Source organism: Coffea eugenioides, chromosome 2, assembly GCF_003713205.1.
Source record: "Coffea eugenioides isolate CCC68of chromosome 2, Ceug_1.0, whole genome shotgun sequence".
Classification (NCBI taxonomy): domain Eukaryota; kingdom Viridiplantae; phylum Streptophyta; class Magnoliopsida; order Gentianales; family Rubiaceae; genus Coffea; species Coffea eugenioides.
The window spans coordinates 2,919,073-2,938,517 of record NC_040036.1 but is presented as its reverse complement, the minus strand read 5'-3'; the positions used below and the strand labels follow the sequence as shown (position 1 = coordinate 2,938,517).

The 19,445-nt window shown below is 38.4% G+C and overlaps 3 protein-coding genes across 3 annotated transcripts; all 3 read left to right on the top strand.

The window, feature by feature from the left end:
* The first annotated feature begins 3,458 nt into the window (after positions 1-3,458).
* Positions 3,459-7,353, top strand: LOC113759817 (probable methyltransferase PMT15). The gene is made up of 6 exons (XM_027302393.1): positions 3,459-4,620; positions 5,527-5,737; positions 5,913-6,210; positions 6,319-6,711; positions 6,810-6,887; positions 7,009-7,353. Exons 1-6 carry the CDS (start codon positions 3,877-3,879, stop codon positions 7,250-7,252), a joined length of 1,968 nt encoding a protein of 655 aa, XP_027158194.1. The 5' UTR covers positions 3,459-3,876; the 3' UTR covers positions 7,253-7,353.
* Positions 7,354-9,266: 1,913 nt separating this feature from the next.
* LOC113763034 (protein 108-like) lies at positions 9,267-10,832 on the top strand. The gene is made up of 3 exons (XM_027306717.1): positions 9,267-9,522; positions 9,872-9,898; positions 10,663-10,832. The coding sequence occupies exons 1-3, from the start codon at positions 9,267-9,269 to the stop codon at positions 10,830-10,832; spliced, it is 453 nt and encodes a 150-aa protein (XP_027162518.1).
* A 4,461-nt stretch (positions 10,833-15,293) lies between these two features.
* On the top strand, positions 15,294-19,354 carry LOC113764113. The gene is made up of 4 exons (XM_027308176.1): positions 15,294-15,894; positions 16,921-17,121; positions 17,857-17,931; positions 18,173-19,354. Exons 1-4 carry the CDS (start codon positions 15,418-15,420, stop codon positions 18,956-18,958), a joined length of 1,539 nt encoding a protein of 512 aa, XP_027163977.1. The 5' UTR covers positions 15,294-15,417; the 3' UTR covers positions 18,959-19,354.
* Positions 19,355-19,445: the final 91 nt, after the last annotated feature.

The window sequence follows — 19,445 nt, the reverse complement described above, 5'->3', positions numbered from 1 at the left end:
TTCGTTGCGTTGACGTTTGGTTGCTGGATTTTCTATCAGTCAGTGTAGAAACTGCACTCAAGGCATTAAGTACTTTGTAGTGGTACCGGGCAAACGGAGACTCTCTCAGATCTTGCTGTGTTCAACGTTCATCCTCCCTGTTCCTTCTTGAATTTTTTTTTTTTTGGGAAATATTCCTTCTTGAATATTTTTCCAGAGTTGTTTCAATCTCATAAACTGTCATAATAATAATTGTTTGGACTTGGAGTTGGAGAGCGACGGAAGTTGCATTATTATTGCTGTTCCCCGATGAGAGTCAGGCCTAGAGTTTTTCCCTAGAAAATTGGGAGTAAGGGTCTGTTTGGTTGGAAGTAAAATGTTTTCCTTGGGAAAATATTTTCCGTGGAAGTAATTTTCCATGAAAATTATTTCTCTTTCATCATTTTCAGGTGTTTGGTTAGCTTATTGAAAATATTTTCTTACTTCATTTTTCTGGTGTTTGTTTAACTTTTGAAATATTTTCACTTTTATCTCTATCTTTACTTTCTACACATTATAACTACATACTTTTTCCCATGCAAAATAAGAAAATTTATCTCATTGTTTAACTTTAAAAAATCTTGGAGAAATGTATATATGAGTAAAAAATATCTTCTTAAGCAATAAACAAATTGCTGGTCATTTAGTGTCAAATATCAATCACATGCAATGCTTATTGTGACATATATCTTGCACTCTCACTGCTGAAAGTTTCTCTAGAAAAGAATGTCCCTATTATACATAATTAATTACTAGTATAGGATGAGCAGGATGAATTTTTTTTTTTATTTTGAATATACTAGGGGGAGGGTTGGGTGGTATGGAGGAGGGAGTGTAAGGAAGATGTCTTGGGTTCGAGTTCTCCTGTTTACACTAAAAAAAAAAAAACATACTACAAGATGTTTTCAGTAAGTTTGGAATATACTACAGGCGGGATGCATGCATTTCGGAAAACAACTTCAGTAAATTTGGAAGGGAAGTTGTTTTCCATAAGATGAGTGAAAATATTTTACATAGGAAAATGTTTTCAGTAACTTTTGTGCAACCAAACACGGGAAATTAGGAAAATATTTTCCTGGAAAACATTTTCACCTGAAACAAACGGACCCTAAATGCTCCTCAACTCTGAAATGCAATTAATGGACATAAAGGAAAATTTCGCTGGTATATTTTAACACACACAACTTTGCTTTTACTTTGCATTTGGGCCCTTCTATCATTTTGCATCATTTTGCATCATTTTGCATTTTGGCCATTTCACTCTGACATCGCATTTAACCTTCTTGAAATTGCTTATCGTATTATTTTACCATTCTTTTTCATTTAGAGACGTCTAATTAAATTGTTCCGTTTATGTATTTTGCTTAAGAACAACTTTTAATGTGTCCAGTGTCCACACGAGTCATAGATTACCAAAAGAACAATAATATTATTGTCGGTGGATCCAATGAAAGATGTTTCTTATTTTCAAATCACGTTGCTTAATTAACGGAATTACTCCGTACTTGTAAACATATACCATTTAAAAATGGTAATATAGGGCCATCCCAAAAAAAAAAAGGGTTACATCTCTCACACTGATGCCGGTGATTAAATGATATATGAAAAGATATAGAGAAGGTGAGGTGAAATTAGTATTCGAATATCAAAGATTTCATTAGTATATGGAACTTTTTTGTTTAGCTAATATTCAAGGAGGAAGTGTGTGTTAACTTCATTTTGTGGCGCAAAGGTGCAACTGCCCTCCAGGAATTATTTTTCACAGGCAACAAACACATCAAATTTAGATGCCCCTGGCCAAAGTGGCACCTTCCCTACATGATACATCTAAGCATGTACAGCCATAAGCATAATTGACCTCGATCCAACGCTTAAAATACTGGAAATACAACGTAATAACACTAGTGACATCGAGATTAGATAAGAACAGAAAGAACAGCCTTGAGGACGAGGAGAACAAAGACGAGATTCCAACAATAAATAAATAAATAAATAAAAAGTGGAGCTGCTTTCTGCCCCTTAAAGACTTAACAGTTTTTCCTTTTTTTTTTCCCAACACAGGGAGTATTACAATTTTATCAGACTAATTTTTTTTGCGACTGTACATCCCCCGTCTTCAAGAATACACAAGTCATAGAAAGGTGATTCGAACACATGATCTCGAAACCAATCCCAAGGGGCAACAGTCTTCCTCAATGGATGTGATAAATTTGGACAATTATTGTGGATGACAATTTTGAGTGATCATAATAATATTAAATAACTGCGAATTAGCAGGTACTACAGATATGCCCGGTCAAAATATTGCTTTTCGTCGGTAGAAACTACAAAACTAGCTGAGGTGGAATTCATAGATTTTTCAAGTCAAAACCTATATGATAGCGCTGTTGATATTAATTTACTCATTAACGCCTAGGGCCCTTGCTAAATCGCTTAAAAAAAAGCAACTGGCCGAGGTTCTGCACCCCAAAAAAAAAAAAAAGGAACAAAACTAACCGTAGCATAAAGAAAATATAAAAAATTCCATTTCCTCATTTAATTCAATCTGAATTCCAATTAAAGGATGTGGAAATGTGGGACTTTTGGGGCATCCTACGTCGAGGTAGTCGTGTACAGCAGTAACCACCGTCTTCATCGTCCAATAGGAACTCAGGCTAAGAGGGCACTTCCGTCTTATCCCCGGAAGCAAGCAGTAGAGTATTACTTTAGTGAAGACGCAATGGCAACTGACATTGACGCTGTATCAACTTGACAGTAGCGTAATTCTCCCGGAGCAGGGTCTACTGGACCGGAAGGTCAGTATCAAGTCAAACTCATTTTTCCCATACTAAAATCTTCACTTTCTCCGCTGATAATCGATACTCCATAATAAATAAATTTTAGTCTCAGTCACCTTTCAAAGAATAACAAGAAGTTGACGTGGGATAAGGAGCCCCAGGGGCCGCAACCCTTTAGTAAAGCTGCCCAAAAACCCTGTTTAGGCTTTTTTTAATTGGGATAGCTATCCTGGTTTAGTTTAACTTTTTTTTTTATTTCCTTTTTTTTCCCCTAGCAATTGCTTATTGTTACTCAAAAAGTGTCGTCGTCAATTCATCAACAAGCATATTGGGGCAGAAGTTTCTAGAAGTTTACATCATTGTACTATCTCAACAGTTTCATGTGTAGGTAGTTTCCTTATTTTATTAGCAGTTTCCTTTCCTCGTGTATTTCTACTTTCTACTGACTTATTGCCTATAAATAAGCTACTGTGAAAAGAAATAAGCGGTACCTAAACTAGCCTGCAAGTATCGGACAATCGGAGCACTGGCTAATGGTAGTGGTACTTCTCTATTCCGGGAAAAAGAATCACTCTCTTAGTCTCACATGCTAGTGTAGCATCCTTTTGTGGCTGCATATAAACATAATAGTACCATATTGTATTGGTGTCCACTCCTGCTTCTAAATCTCCCTATCCCAAAAAGATAAAAACCATTCTCACCCCTTTTTCTTGCTTTTCCCTTCCTCACCTCTGACCTCCCCCGCATACATGCCCGTGAATCATCTCCAAATCCCAGTCCAACCCCCCTCCTTCTCATGCTCCATCCTGTATTACCAGTATATGAATCGATAATAGGAGTATAATATTATTCATGCATACATACATGTTAGTAACCTCCCACATGATTCCTAACTTGTTTTTCTTCCTCCCTTTCTCAGATCTCTAACACCCTTACGTGCTCACACACCCACACACACGCTCACCAAGACGAACTATTAGCAGTACTTCTTATAAAGTTTAGACCACCCTTGAAACACTCGCCAGTCTCCCCAAAACAGGAACAGAAAGAGTGGCTTGGAAAAATTCAACGCTCGGAAGCCATGGCGGGTCCGAGCCCACAACCCTACTACAATCCCATATCCAAACCCGCAGCCAACGCCCACGTCAATACTTGGAAAAGAAACAATCTTTACTCCTTGGTCCTCATCACCATCCTCTGCTCTCTTTCTTATCTCTTCGGCGTCTGGCAACACGGCGGAGCCACCACCTCCTTCACCACCCCCTCCAACTTGGGCTCAACTCTCTCTTGTGTCCTCCCCGAGAACACCACCACTTCTATAGCCACCACCACGTCAAAAACTTCCAACTCCAAGGCTTTAGACTTCAGCTCCCACCACTCCGCCGACGACCGAGGGATAGTTAAGGTTTCCGATGGTTCCGCCAAGGTTTACCCACCGTGCGACGTCAAGTACAGTGAATACACACCTTGCGAGGACCCCAGAAGGTCGTTGAAATTTTCAAGGTCCCGGTTGATATATAGGGAGCGGCACTGCCCGGCGAAACACGAGTTACTCAAGTGTCGGATACCGGCGCCTTACGGGTACAGAAACCCGTTCAAGTGGCCGTTGAGCAGGGATCTGGCGTGGTACGCCAATGTGCCCCACAAGGAATTGACGGTAGAGAAGGCCGTACAGAACTGGATACGGTACGAGGGCGACCGGTTTAGATTTCCTGGTGGCGGGACCATGTTCCCCAACGGTGCTGATGCCTACATTGATGATATTGGAAAGTTGATCAATCTCAAAGATGGCTCTATTAGAACAGCTATTGATACCGGCTGCGGGGTAACTTTGCCTACTCTTTAATTTTTCAAGATTCCTTTTTTTTATTTTTTTTGGGGGAGAAGAAGGGGGGTTGGGGGAGGAGGAAAAAGCAGGGACAATCTCGCTTAAATGGTTTTAATTGTGGGCATGTTTCCAACAATCCATCCGCCTCCGGCTGTTTGTCTGCTTGCATGTACTCCGCTTTTTGAATGGATAATTTCGCATTAATTAGGCTTGATCAAAGATTATGCGGATCTAATCTGTAATTGTTGTTTCTAGGATGGGGACAAATTAGGAGGAATGATTTTGATATCTAAAGTTGGGATTTTGTGAATAAGGGATACTTTAGGTGAGTGGCTTATTTAGCCTTTTTTTTTTTCCCCTCAAAGTACATGAACTTGAAAAGCAAAATTGAGTAGCTTCCTTGTATGGCTAGAATATTGACTGATGCAAGTCATGTCTTGTGGACTAACAACTCACCGACTGTCTGATGCGTCGAGGCAAAACAGATTGATAAAAATAAGAGGGGGGTCGGTTTGTCAGAAAGACAGAAATTGTGGGTAGGGTCAAAGATTGAGGGTAGTAAGGGTACCCGAACCATCTTTTTAGATCTCAACTTGCGGGAAGGAATCAGATATTCTATTTGTGGATACGAAGTCCATGCACAAACTCTCGAAGACACATGGCAATGACGGCGTTGTCTTCACATTCTTCAGTTCTTGAACTCTTCAAGAAAAATCCATTTTCCATTTACATTCTTCAGTTCTTGTCGTAAGAGTTGATTGAATTATTTGGGATATAATATATATAAAAAATCAATCAAAATTAATAACTACATGTTTAAATATATATATATATATAAATCCAGAATCTGGATAATATTCACGGTCGTCTTACGTTTTTTGTGTTATGATATAAATGTACTAGGTTGCAAGTTGGGGAGCTTATCTTTTGTCCAGAAATATTCTTGCAATGTCATTTGCACCGAGGGATACACATGAAGCCCAGGTGCAATTTGCTCTGGAGCGAGGAGTTCCTGCTTTAATTGGAGTTCTAGCCTCCAAGAGGCTCCCTTATCCTTCTAGGGCTTTTGACATGGCTCATTGTTCTCGCTGCCTCATTCCTTGGGGCCAATATGGTAATTTCGAATGTTACAGGAGCTGATAATTATATGATTTTCAAGCGTTCTGCACAAGGATCAAGAAGAATTAGGAATTATTGGATTTACAATTGTTCATCATGAGATACCGAGTTTATATTTTAGACTGGCGTGTTTTTTGGAAATTAATTTGTTGGGGATTTTTCTTGGGCAGATGGGGTTTTCTTAACTGAAGTTGATAGAGTTCTAAGGCCCGGAGGATATTGGATCCTGTCTGGTCCGCCCATCCGCTGGAGAAAATACTGGAAAGGCTGGCAGCGGACAAGGGAGGATTTGAACAAGGAACAAACTGGAATCGAGCAAGTAGCTAAGAGCCTGTGCTGGAAAAAGTTGATCGAGAAGGACGATATTGCTATCTGGCAAAAACCAGCTAATCATATGCAATGCAAAAAGCTCAAGAAGGTTTATAACAGTCCTGCATTCTGCCCCAGTCAAGATCCTGATAAGGCCTGGTTGGTGTTTCTCTAAGGATGATGAATGATTAGCAGAATCTGGAAATGCAAAAATTTATCGTATTTGTTCATTATGCTAACCTTTCTTATGCTGACACCCATTTTCAGGTACACCAACATAGAGACTTGTTTAACGCCTTTGCCCGAAGTTTCTGATGGCGAAGAGATTGCCGGTGGACGGTTGGAAAAATGGCCTAAGAGATTAAATGCAATACCACCTAGGATCAGCACGGGAACTGTAAGTGGGATCACCCCACAAACTTTCCAGAAAGACTCCCAACTCTGGGAGAGGAGAATTTCATACTATAAGACTGTTAATAACCAACTCGGACAAGCTGGAAGGTACAGAAATTTACTGGACATGAACGCATTCTTGGGTGGATTTGCTGCAAGTTTGGTCAAGGATCCTGTTTGGGTAATGAATGTAATTCCCGTTGAGGCCAAGGTCAACACGCTTGGTGTAATATATGAACGAGGATTGATCGGGACTTACCAGAGCTGGTATATCACCATATTTATTGACTGTACAATTTATCTGCCTTTTATTGTGATTTTCCACCTAATTAGTTTTTTTCTCCTTGCAATTAATTCTGGTACAGGTGCGAAGCAATGTCAACTTATCCAAGAACTTACGATCTCATTCATGCTGATTCAGTATTCACTCTCTACAAAGATAGGTTAGTTCCCTAACTCTGCATCATTGTTGCAAATTAAACCCTAATACGGCCAAGGACCACGCTAAGAATTTTTTCATGAGCGACAATTTTCTGATTTTTTGACATCCAATTTATGACCCAGGTGTGAAATGGAAGACATTCTCCTGGAAATGGATAGAATTTTAAGACCCGAAGGAAGTTTAATCATTCGTGATGATGTAGATATATTGGTTAAAGCAAAGAGGATAGCAGATGCCCTGAATTGGGATAGTCAGATTGTGGATCATGAAGATGGACCATTGGAGAGGGAGAAGCTTCTTTTTGCTGTAAAATCATACTGGACAGCCCCAGCTTCCTCTGATCAAGACGATAGTAAAACGTCATAGGGGACTGACTTTCCCTTTTTTCTTTTTTATTTGGTTCTTCATTTTTCCCGGAATTTTGCTAAATTTTATTACTTAAATCTTTGATGTTACAATTTTACTGATTCTTTAGCATTTGATTTTGTTATCATCCTCAACAAAGATGGTGTTTCTTTCAGCTTTGTTCATAGTACGTCACAGTGCCGTTGTATACACAGTTCAAAACGTCTAAAAACCAGTGAGACGTTTGGAATTTAATGTGATTGTGGGAAAGAGTGATTGTACGTCATGGACCATTATATCAGTTTTGTTTGTATTTGCCAGACATTATTATTGTTATTGGAGCATGCAATTGATTAAATTTTGTAGAAGTAATAAATTGTCACCAAAAACTTACCGAAGGAATACAAAATAAATGAAATAAAAAAATTGGAATAGTAAGATACGGACTGTCAGATCACTTATTCCAAAACCAAATTGCTTGTGTGTCGGTTTAAAAAGTTTTGCGTCCTTTCATGCTCTTTATTTAATTTATTGGCGTTTAGCAGAGTTGCCTTTTTCTTGGTGGCCTTCATTTATAATAACCTTCTTGTTTGGATTGAAGTTTCTCTGCAGAAAAATTTTTACAATGGACCGTGATCATATTTTTTAATTATCTTTTTATTCTATGTACATCAAATTATTATAGTAATTTTTCTATAATACGAGGGGAGTGATTTTCAATCTTCTTTTAGAGAATGTAGCATCATCTATGAGGGACAGCCGTAGAGCAGTTGTATTTTCGAAGATATGATATTGATTTAACTTTTGGTAATCTTGTAAAAAAGAACGGCTTTCAAAAAGTGATTTCAAAACTTGTAACATCTTCACGTTATTCTCTTAGAATGAATGGGGACCTTTCTTTCTGAAGTAATCAGCACTATTCAATAATTTTCTGCAAACTTTAGCTTCCTAGTTGCCTTCTCCCAGAAGGAAAACCCCACCAAAAAAAAAGCAACTTTTCTTGTTTCGAAATTACACATCATCTCATGCATCTTTTACCCAGATGGAATCTCAAATTATTATGCTATGCTATCAGTTCCAGCCTCCAGCATTACTTTTCAAATAAGAGCTCAAGAGACTGATTTGTCCACGATGCACACTCGTTTTTAACACCCAGCAATTGGTGGATTCCACATTTCCACCATCCCAAATGTCAATTAATTGATGCCATATCTTAAGCAAAAGCAAGGTTTTGAGCCCTTTTTTTTTTTTTGAAATATAAGGCCATCGGCAGCTGCAATCTGTAGATAAGATCATCGGAGTGTTCGTCAATATTAATGCTTCCACCCTCTGCAGGACACTTTTCTCAATTCATGGTGGCTGTCAACCCACAGTTTCGCGTCGAGATCCGGGTTTGGCGATTTTGCTGCTTACTATACCCTAGGGAGATTGCATTAAATGTATCAGCAAGCAGAAAAAAAGAAATTTTTTTTAATGTTTGTAAATAATTTGATAATGGGAGCGATTATAATGTGGAAATATGCTCCCAAACTAAAATATTGGAAAATGTCAATGCTGAGAACTAATCCCTTCTTCGAAAAGTTCGTGTGCCGAGGCATTACAAAATACAATAATGTGCTGCAGCTTCTTCGGATTTCTCTCGATTATGGCGTCGTTATTAAATTGCGAGTTTATTAACGTGTTTTTAATCTAATGTATAGTAGTGTAGTAAATTGATGATGAGTCGTCAGAATGCCACAATCAATATACATTTGCTGCTTCTCCGTGTTGGTTAGGTTTGGGAGCAAAGTCGGATGCGTTGATAACCAAATCCTCCGTATTAGGTCGTGCATGCAAAATTCACCACCTAAGTTGCAGGCTTAATTTATGCTCCGAGGGGTATGTACGTATATAAATACATGAAGTGCAAAGTTTTAACATCAAAAAAGTGGAACAAACGTTCTAATATATAGCTTAAGAACAAGAAAATTAAGGTTCGAACAGTCCGATGGCCACCGTCAAGAAGTCTGTTGCTTCATTCGGGTCCTCCCCTGCAATGCTGGCTTTACTGTTTCTGGCTCTCGTCCTGCAAAACCATGTGGTGAAATCCCAAGAACCCAGCTGCCCAACCACCCTCGCAAACCTCAATGTATGCGTCCCGTTCTTGGTGCCAGGGTCAGGGCCAGCTGATAACCCCCCAAGCGCTGAATGCTGCAACGCAGTACAAGCAGTGAAAGAGGATTGCATTTGCAACACTCTCCAAATTGCTTCCCGTCTTCCAACTAGGTGCAGCCTCCCCGTCCTCAACTGCTGTGAGTACTAATCTCCCTGGCCTCTTTAATTCTACTACTAAATGGATTTTTAAGTTCTTGATCTCCAAAATCTACTGGAAGAATGCATCAGTTACTTCATGAGTTATTTGTGTGGTAATATATAAGTTTCAACTATCTAACAGGATTCTAATGTTTGACTGCTTTTGATTGTAGCAGCAGCAAACTGAGTCGGACGTGGGGTATCGTGGACGAATAATGTCAGGGCTCTCAGGGTCCTCTCCCTCTCAATAATTATTCGTTTTTTTTTTTTTTTTTTACTTTATTGCTTGCTTTCTTTCTTTCTTTTTTTATTTTATCTTTTCTGCTTTGTGTCTGATCTGATCTGCAGCCCCGGGGGCAGTGGGATGTAATGCAGGTCAGACTTGACGGACGAGTGTAGTGACATGAAACCAATAAAGAACAGATCAAATTTAATAACAGATGGAGCCAACTTACAAAATTTTCCGGGCCCATTATTTCTATTTTCTAACCCTATAACAGTAGTATACAATTTCGGTTACAAACACTGGCGCACATAGAAGAATTACTCCAACTTTTAGTGTGATCCGACGTCGTGTACCCAACGTCTTCCATCTGATCTTGTCCAACAACAGCAATCGCGAGTCAACCACAAAGTGAAGCAATAATAAAATATTCTAAGACAAAATAGAAACCTATTCTGACAACAACCTAGGTTGTCAGGCTTCGTTGGCCAGTCGCAATTGTATTCTTCCCAAGTACACATGGAAGTCAGGCAGATCGCGAACAGTAATATATACGATGACTTGCTTTTTCTTGATAATTTCGCATAATACACTACTGCATCCTACTACTACTACTTATAGGGAAGCATATAATGTCAGTTCAGCTGCTGCTTCATGTTTGTGAGCGGAAACAAATCAATTGTTGAATCTACAATTGCTAATGTCAGTCTGATACTTGATTTCGAAAACAAGACAAAACGAAGGAGGGAACGCTCAAATGTGGCAGGAGATCCTGTGATGTGTTGTAAGTTGAGCCCCTTAATTATTAATATACAGCCCAAATAAGAGTAGGCTACAAACCAACAAGTGGAGGGAACAACATAAGAACGACTGGTATTCTATATCTGGGCTTCCGCATTTTTTTCCTCTTTGACAGGCCAGGCCCAAAGCATCCCTGAGGATGAGAAATGGGGAAGGCAAAATGTGCTGCATGAATGGCTTCTTGGTAATAAGATGAAGTGTAGAGCAGGAGATTCTATTCATCAAAATAGAAAAAGGGAAAATGCTACTCTTATTCTCTTACTGACAGACGAGGGTGGCTTCTAATGCAAGCGGAGGAATTCTGCACGATCAAGGGTTTTTTTCTTGACACTACTCTTACTAGCTTTTTCTTTCGAAACCCTCAGGAAGGGATACTGCTGCTATAGGCGACAGGACCACAGACAATGAATGACCCAAGTGACCATCATGCGCTGTATAAACAACCAATTCTGCGCAAAGTTCTGTCTGCTAAAATATGCGAAGAGCATCCTAAACTCTGAAGGGAGATGTGATGTATTGTAATTAATCTAGAAAAGGCAGCCGTCCTTGTTACTTGAGCTGGTTGAATCATGCTACTTCAGCATTAACTAACTGGTCATGTTATATTATCTCGAACATTTACAACCTTCCTAGATCCTACTTTAGGGTCGAGTATTATATACCATGGAAGATTTTTTTTTTCTTTTCTTTTGGACGTGATACCTGTAGTAAGAGGACAATTTAATATGTGATGATGCCCTTTGAATCTGGTTCACCAGATGTACAGTACCAGCAAAAGGATGGGTGGTTATGGTTCCCCATGGTCCCAGCCTTAGTGCCCTCAATTCCAGGTTTGTTTCTCTTGTTGTCGGGCCATTCCTTTGGTGCAACAATCAGCATTTATCATTTATGAAGCCCTTAAACTCATCCACGATATGGTGACATGAACTAATTAAGTTTGTTTGGATTGCGGTTTTTTTGTCAAAATATATTTGCTTACATCATCATTACAATTTTTAACGCACTTTTTTATCTTCTCAATTATTTTTTTATCTCACATACATCACATCACAAAAAGTGTTACAGTAAAAATATCTCTAATAATTCACAATCCAAACAAACCCAATTAATATCTGTAGCTTTCCCTCTAATTTTGGCTGTTTTGTTGTAGTGTACGAGATCAGGGGAATCAAATTGGTGACAAAGCAGAGAGTCACAATTCGAGTAGAGAAACCGCGACGTATAATGACCATGCCGTGACGTGTTCTTTTATTTCTTTGGGCGCAACCTGGTGTCCGTTTCAACCTTCAAGGGTTTCAAATTGATAAAGAATCCGTTAATGCCAACTCGAGCATGTCACAAATGAAACCCTTAAAAGGTCACAAAAGTAATACTACTACTAATTTGTTTACCTAGATATGCTCTACTACAAGCATAATTTTCTTTTTTTTTTCTTTTTGGGAGAGGGAGGGGGGGTAGGGGAGGGGAAGCAATATATATATATATATATATATATATATAACACGTTACTCAACTATATTTTTTTCTCATACACATTATAACTGAATGAAGTGCCATGGTGTTGTAATTTTTTGAATCACGCCCAAAAGCTCCTAAAAGTTGCAAATCCACACAGGGAGCTACTAATGATTAAACTCAGTTCTTTATGTGAACGCTTGATATTAATGATTGAACTCTATACCTGAGCTGTTAACATTCTTCTCGTTTTAAGTGGGCTTTGATGATCCAAAGAATTTTAGGTTTTGTTCAAATTCAATCAAAAAAGCATGGTGCCTAAAAACAGCAAAAAGTTTTGATATTCAAATCAAAGTTTTACTCGTTAGGATTGCTATTTTTTTTGTGCTTTATAGGAAAAAAATATATCGTAATAATTTGATATATGTGAGATAAAAAGATGATTGATAAATATATTCGTAAAAAACATAAAAAAAAAATTTTTGAAAAAAAATGACAATCCAAACAATTAAAAGCTTCTCCCATGGACAGGCACAAGATTTAGTTCATTTATCACTTTATTTCTTTTGTGTAGTACTACTGTTCAAGCGTGTGTGTACAGTATCCTCTATTCCTTGAAAGAAACACTACTAAATTTTGTCAAGAAGGGGAAATAAAAAAAATATATATATCGTGGCAGAACAGTAATGATCACGATCAATCAAAGACACGGGAGACAACCAACCTTACTAATTTAGCCGGTAATGTGGATTAGATTTTGTTGAGGGAATAAAGTTTGGGTTTAAGGTTAATCATTGCTCCGAAATTATAAAGTACAAAAACAAAGTACTGTAGTTGTCTTGGGTGGGCAGCGGTCAGTTTAACTGAGGACACGGTCACCAAAGTGTCTTATTTATTATCCGTCAAAAGTCGTCGGCTACGCAGCTTTAAACTCCCGGGTCCCAAATTCCAAATTCCAACCACCACCTCCGCCACCTCCTCCAGTCCACTCCTTTGTTACTCCGTAAATTTTGCCTAGATTTTTTTTAGGGAAAATGACATGTTTCATTCTTCACATTTCGCAAAAATATTCTTTTCGTCTCTCACTTTTAAAATAAAGCAAATTCGTCCCTGACATTTAAAAATTAAAGTTATTACATTCCTGAACCTAATTTTCAATTTGAATCAAACCATCCAATAACCCAGTAATAAATTTCGAAAATAGAATTGATAGATCATTCGGTCAATTTCATCGTATTCACATGACATTTATTAAACCAAAAAAATAAAAATTATAACATAAAAGACCATTCTTTGTCTTGGAATAGTAGAGTTTTTTTTTTGATAAATCTTTTCATGCACCGTTAGTATATCCGCTTGCGACTCTAGATATGTATCATAAATATAAAATTTGGTATTTAAATTAAAATTAAAATGATATGGCGGTACATAAAACCGTCAGTGTATACAATGATAACGTAGAAAAGATTAATCTTTCTTTTTTATATTATAATTTTTTATTTTTTATTTTTAGGTTCATTAAATTTTACATGAATATCAAGTTGAGTTAACCAAGTGATCTACCAATTACACCCCCAAAATTTGTAATCAGGTCGATTGGTGGTTTGATTCAGATTGAAATTTGGGTTTAGGGATGTAACAATTTTAGTTTTTAAATGTCAAGGACGAAATTGCTTCATTTTAAAAGTGAGGGACGAAAAAAATATTTTTGTAAAATGTGAAGGATGAAACCGATCATTTTTCCTTTTTTTTTTATCAGCAAATCTCAATTCCAATAATATTAATGGTAGTAAAAAAATTGATGATTTGCAGAGGTGGTTACGACTCGGTCCAAGAGTTGTTAGCGTGATGCATGCTTTTAAGATTCAACGAAGGGTACTTACAACTGAGTGACTAAATTGCCTCTGAAAAGTTGGGCCAAGTAGCTATAACTGTAGTAAATGGTTTAATGCTGATAAATTCCAAAAAGCACACACAAAAACTATAAAAATGATCAAAAATCAAAACAGCCATGTAATTAGAGTATTTCCAGCAGTGATATATAGCCATTTTCACATCATAAACATTTGACAAAATGTATCAGAGTATACGTACTTCAAGCAACTCTTCAACATGCAGATGTAATAATGCAACTGCTTTAAGATCGTGACAGATTCTTTGGCCCCTAATTCTATGTGATTCCAACGCTTTATTTGACTACATTAAGCGCAATTTTGCTGTTGAAAATTGAAATTTATAGACTGTGAAAGAGATGATCAAATGGCAATGAGCTGATCAGCTTTTTACTCGGCGTATTTTGTGGCTTTTAGCAGCATTTCAGGCGCATTAAATTTTTTTTACCACTTATCCATACATAGTGGGCAATTTAGTCATTTCATTTTATTTTTTTTTTTTGCGCCAATTGATTCACAATTTTTAGGTTTGACTGGTCTTGGAAGGGTAAAGTGTGTATTGTTTTAGCTCAAGCCTTCAAGGAAGTAAAGTGAGATTAGCTCCATAGTTAGTGGGGGCGGTGCATCCTAATAAGCTCAACTACCTAAGTAGACCAATCTTGCAGATTTTGATAACTTTTTTTTTTTTTTTTGTTAATCCTCGCTCATCTAGCTTACACTTACTTTTACTTCTACTCTAATCAATTCTAGAGAAAGATTCAACTGAACTTATCAACGAAAATTAAATCACCATCGGATCAGATGAATGCAAATTTAGAGAAGTTGGAGAGCAGAGAGTGAAAGGTGGAAACGGTTAAAAATCTTGATTCTTGGGAGGTGCAGTCAATTATCGTTGTGCTTCTCATTCAAAATGTGAAACTGAATTAAAGTACTCCCTCCGTCCCACTTTGATAGTTCTGTTCTTTTTTCACACAATTTAAGAAAAAGTAGTTAATTTTGTTGGAAAAGTAAATTTAGATTGTTATTTTCCTAAAATACCCTCACATTAAATAGAGTACAACTTTATGGGAACTTGAATTGATGGTAAAAAAAGAATCAACTCTCATTAAATGGGATAGGTTTATAGTAACAATAACTTACATTGAATAAGGGCATTTTAGAAAAATTAAAATACAACTACATTTTTTAATTGAAAAGTGGACTACAATTTAGGATAGACGAAAAAGGAAAACAGGACTATCAAAGTGGAACGGAGGGAGTACTACTAAAACCTTAGCACGTATGCTCCAAGCTCCAGCGAAGTGCGTTGAAAGTGAGGCCAGCGCTGAACTCGAACACACACACACACTGGTTCCACTGATCCACCCTGGGCTACATATAAAATCTGCAGTAATTAGTTGTAGTAATTCTCAGCTGATCTCAAATTTAACTAAAACCAGAACTTCCCTCTTCTCTCCTCCGACAAAATGCTTTCTTTCTTTCACATTAATCGAAGCCATTGAAATCCACCTGCAAAATGAAACATGGGCAAAACCTCCAGATGGCTCCGTTCGCTTCTGGGCTCCAAAAACTCCCCTTCCTCAGCCTTCCCTGAATCGTCATCACCTTCTTCATCTTCTTCAACCAAAGATAAGAAGAAAACCATATCCAGTTCCAAATGGGGTCTCATCAAATCTTCCATTTCCTCCAATTATGACAACGAGACCTTAAATGCTCCTGGCGGTGGCCTCAGATGGTCCTACGACGACCCTTCTTCCAGCCCCTATGCAGAATTGGACCCAAACAAACACGCCATAGCCGTAGCGGCTGCCACCGCCGCCGTCGCCGAGGCTGCTCTTGCTGCCGCCCAGGCAGCTGCAGAGGTCGTCAGGCTGACTCGTGCCAGCACGTCTGCTGGTGGGACTAGAACTGTTTCCTTCACTCCTCCGGGCAGCAGCGGCAGAGACTGGCGGCAAGAAGTGGCGGCTGTTAAGATTCAGTCGGCTTTCAGAGCTTACCTGGTTAGTGATTTTTCCAGCAAAGTCCGAAAAGTTACAGTCTTTCTTACTGTAATAATGAAGTGACGTTTAGCATTGTAGGTGTCAGTTCTTGGATTAAGGTTTGAACTTTACGAATTCCGCTGTCTACTTTGCCAGATAGGGAAAGTATCGGTATCATGTCTTTCTGACTATGTGCAGTAGTTTTTTTTTTTTTTTTTTCCCTGTGATTCGTTTCACAAGATTGCATAACTTGCCCCTTCCACCCCCCTCCCCCCCCCCCCCCCCCCAAAAAAAAAAAGGAAAAAAGAACCTCCTTCTCTCTGTATTTGGTGATGCTCTTCTTCACCCTTTTTGTTTTTGGGGTGTGTGGTGTGTCCTTTAAAACAGATGCTTAGAAAAGGAAATTGGGTAAAGATTAGTTATACTAATATTAGAAATTAGACTCTCTAACAACTTAAATTGACCTTCAAAGAATATCTTGGCTAGTGACTGAGTCACTTTCCACAATAGAGCAGGGAATCATGGGATATCAGCAAAAAAGTTAGTACTAAATGACCATCCTTCATTAGCTTTGATAGCCAGCAGTTAATATTGAAGAACCAGGCATGTGCTTTAACCAAAGAAAACTGCTCCATGCCTTTGGAGTTAATGGCTTAAAAATTACCTCATCAGCTTCATCTGTAATTAATGGAAAGGTAAAATGTAGTATTTGATTATTTGATTCATATCCGCATGCAGTAGAACTTTGAATGCAATATTTTTTAATTTGCAGCTTATTTATACTGGCGGAATGCTGCTAGGTACAATTGTTCCGCCTTATTGGTCTTAGCATATAAAACAATAAGGTAGACATTGAGTTCCTTAATGGTTGAGCCTCACAAATCTTTTGATTCTCCATTTAGATTTCCACAGGCCAAACTTTGCCTTAATGCATGTCCGTTTTATGTTTTGTATCTGCCGTTATGGTGCTGATGCGCATTTGCATCAGTAAATTAATGCATTAGTAAGTTGATTACTGTTGAGTAAGTACTGATGACTGTCTTATAGGCTAGGAGAGCACTAAGGGCCCTTAAGGGATTGGTAAAACTTCAAGCTCTAGTCAGAGGTCACATTGTCAGAAAGCAAAGTGCGGACATGCTCCGCCGAATGCAGGCAATGGCTCGAATACAAGCTCGAGCATCTGCTACTAGGGCTAACACTTCAGACTCCTCCCATGCTCACATGAAGGCCTCCCAGCATTGCCATGCTGTAAGTACAACTTCACTTCACTTTCACTAAGCTATAAATCTCCTTTTCTAGATGCAGAAGGAAGCTAACGACTTGCTAAATATGTTACTTGTACAGAGCTACTTGCCTATTGAAAATTGCTTTTTTTTTTTTTGCCAACAAATTGATGACATGTAACGCTGAACTATCTACAACCATTGTCATATTTCAGGAAAGTGTTTCCAAATCCATTCAGTTTGCATCTTTATTTGTGATGATTAGTTCGCATTAGGACCGGCATTGAAACCATCAATGTCAAGGTTAAGTAATAGTAAAGCTTTTAGAATCTCAAATTATTAAAAAAAGCAAAAAAAAACTCAAGGTTTCTTCCTTGTCAAAATTTGAGACGTAGCGCTCGTTTTGATTCATGGAGTAGCGTAGAACTTTTAATCCCTGTTGGTGTTATGATAGTAGCCTATAGGACATGTAAGAGGTTTTCATTACTCATAATCTTATAAACATTATTGAAACTATTTACAAAAGGGGGGAAAATTATGGAAACTGGTGTCAGCAGGCAGTGGATAAAGAACTTAAATTAAAGAATCAAGAATTCCATTCATGTGCAAGTTTAATGTTTACATTAGCTCAATTTAACTAACCTCCCATTAGTGGTATCTATCATAATTAGTGATAAGTTATTTATGGGTCACTAGGATGCCTGTTGGTTTGGTTTTATGATCAACGAAAACTTCTCATATGTCTAGTATTCACCTTCAGGATACTCCAGCACCCAAAAAGCATGACATTCCACAGCGTTCTTACAGTACCAAACACGAAGGACCAGAGCTGAAGGTAAATTGACCAGCTGTTTATTATCTTGTGCAGTCATGCATCTAGTATTTTATGATCTGGTGCAGTCACGCATGTAATATTTTCATGAAAGAGAAAAAGGAGAAATTAAGAGATAGAAAAGAACCAAAAACAAATATGAGAGAGAAAATACAGAATTTTTGCTGCTTTCAAAAAATTCTCATTTCTCCAGAGTGCAATGTTGTGCATCTTATAGATAGCTTCTGCTTTGCCATGAATGCAGAGATGGGTTTCAAAACCAAACATCAGCAACAGTATCAAAGTTGAGGGATTGCATTTGGGTTCCAGTTGGTTAGATCGCTGGATGGAAGAATGTACATGGAACAACCAGAATGGTTCCTGCTTAAACAATGTGTCCCGTGACGACGAGAAAAGCATCAAGATACTTGAAATAGACACTTGGAAGCCACATCATAACCCAAGACAAAGTGAGAAGATCTTCCAGGCTTCACAGGGTTTTCGGGCTTGGAATGACAATGGGCAGAGCGTTACAACATTTGATCCAATATCTGGACTTGCAACAAAGCTTGAGAAACCAAATCCAAGTGTATCTTCTGGGGAAGTTCCAAATTTAAGGTCACTAAAATTCCATCCACAAGAGGAACACGTACTTGCATGGACTGCTGATAACAGCCCATGTCTACACTCTGCATCTTCTAGACCTGGCAGTAGCAGCAGAAGAGGTCCCTTTACTCCCTCAAGGAGCGAGTGTTCTAGGAGCGTGTACGGTGACTACCTGAGTCACCCCAGTTACATGGCTAATACGGAGTCATCTCTTGCTAAAGTCAGGTCACAAAGTGCCCCCAGACAAAGGACACAGTATGAGAGACTTGGGGCGAATAGGAAGTTTGTTCCCAGTCTTTGGGATGCAGAAACCGTTTCTGAGAGAGGTAGCCCACACTCTAATCTCAGGAGCAAAGCCTACCATAGCTCTGGTTTGGATAGAGTAGGGATGCGAGTCCACGGTGATAATGTGGACTTTGGTGCTACTTATCGTAGTAGGCGCTAATACCTGCTCTTTTATCTCGACTATGATAATGCCATGCCGCTGGGCATCTGATGACGGTTGTATTCTATCATGCAAAAGGGTTTAATCAAACTCCGCACGAGGACATTGGTGTGGTCATAACTAGACCTGCATCCAAGGCAGTGTGAAATTGTAGTTTGCTGTAGTCTTGTTGGATGGTTTGGTTTGTAATATAAGACGCCTGTTGCTTGTAAACATGTCAAAAACATAAAGAGATTGAAGGAACACGAGGCTTCTGTGTGTTTAGCTTAGCTAACTGCATAGATGCTAAGTTGATTGGTTTAGAACTCTTCACATTGCACTATGATGTTGATGCATCACATTGAGAATAAGTTATCACTTTGCGGTTGATTGAATGCATGTCTTGCCTTGAGGCTCTCCTTTTATATTAAAGCAGAATTCGAGCGGATTATTGGATTGGATGATGCCAGTTGAAGAGATAATGGTCAACCTTTTCACTAAAGGATTA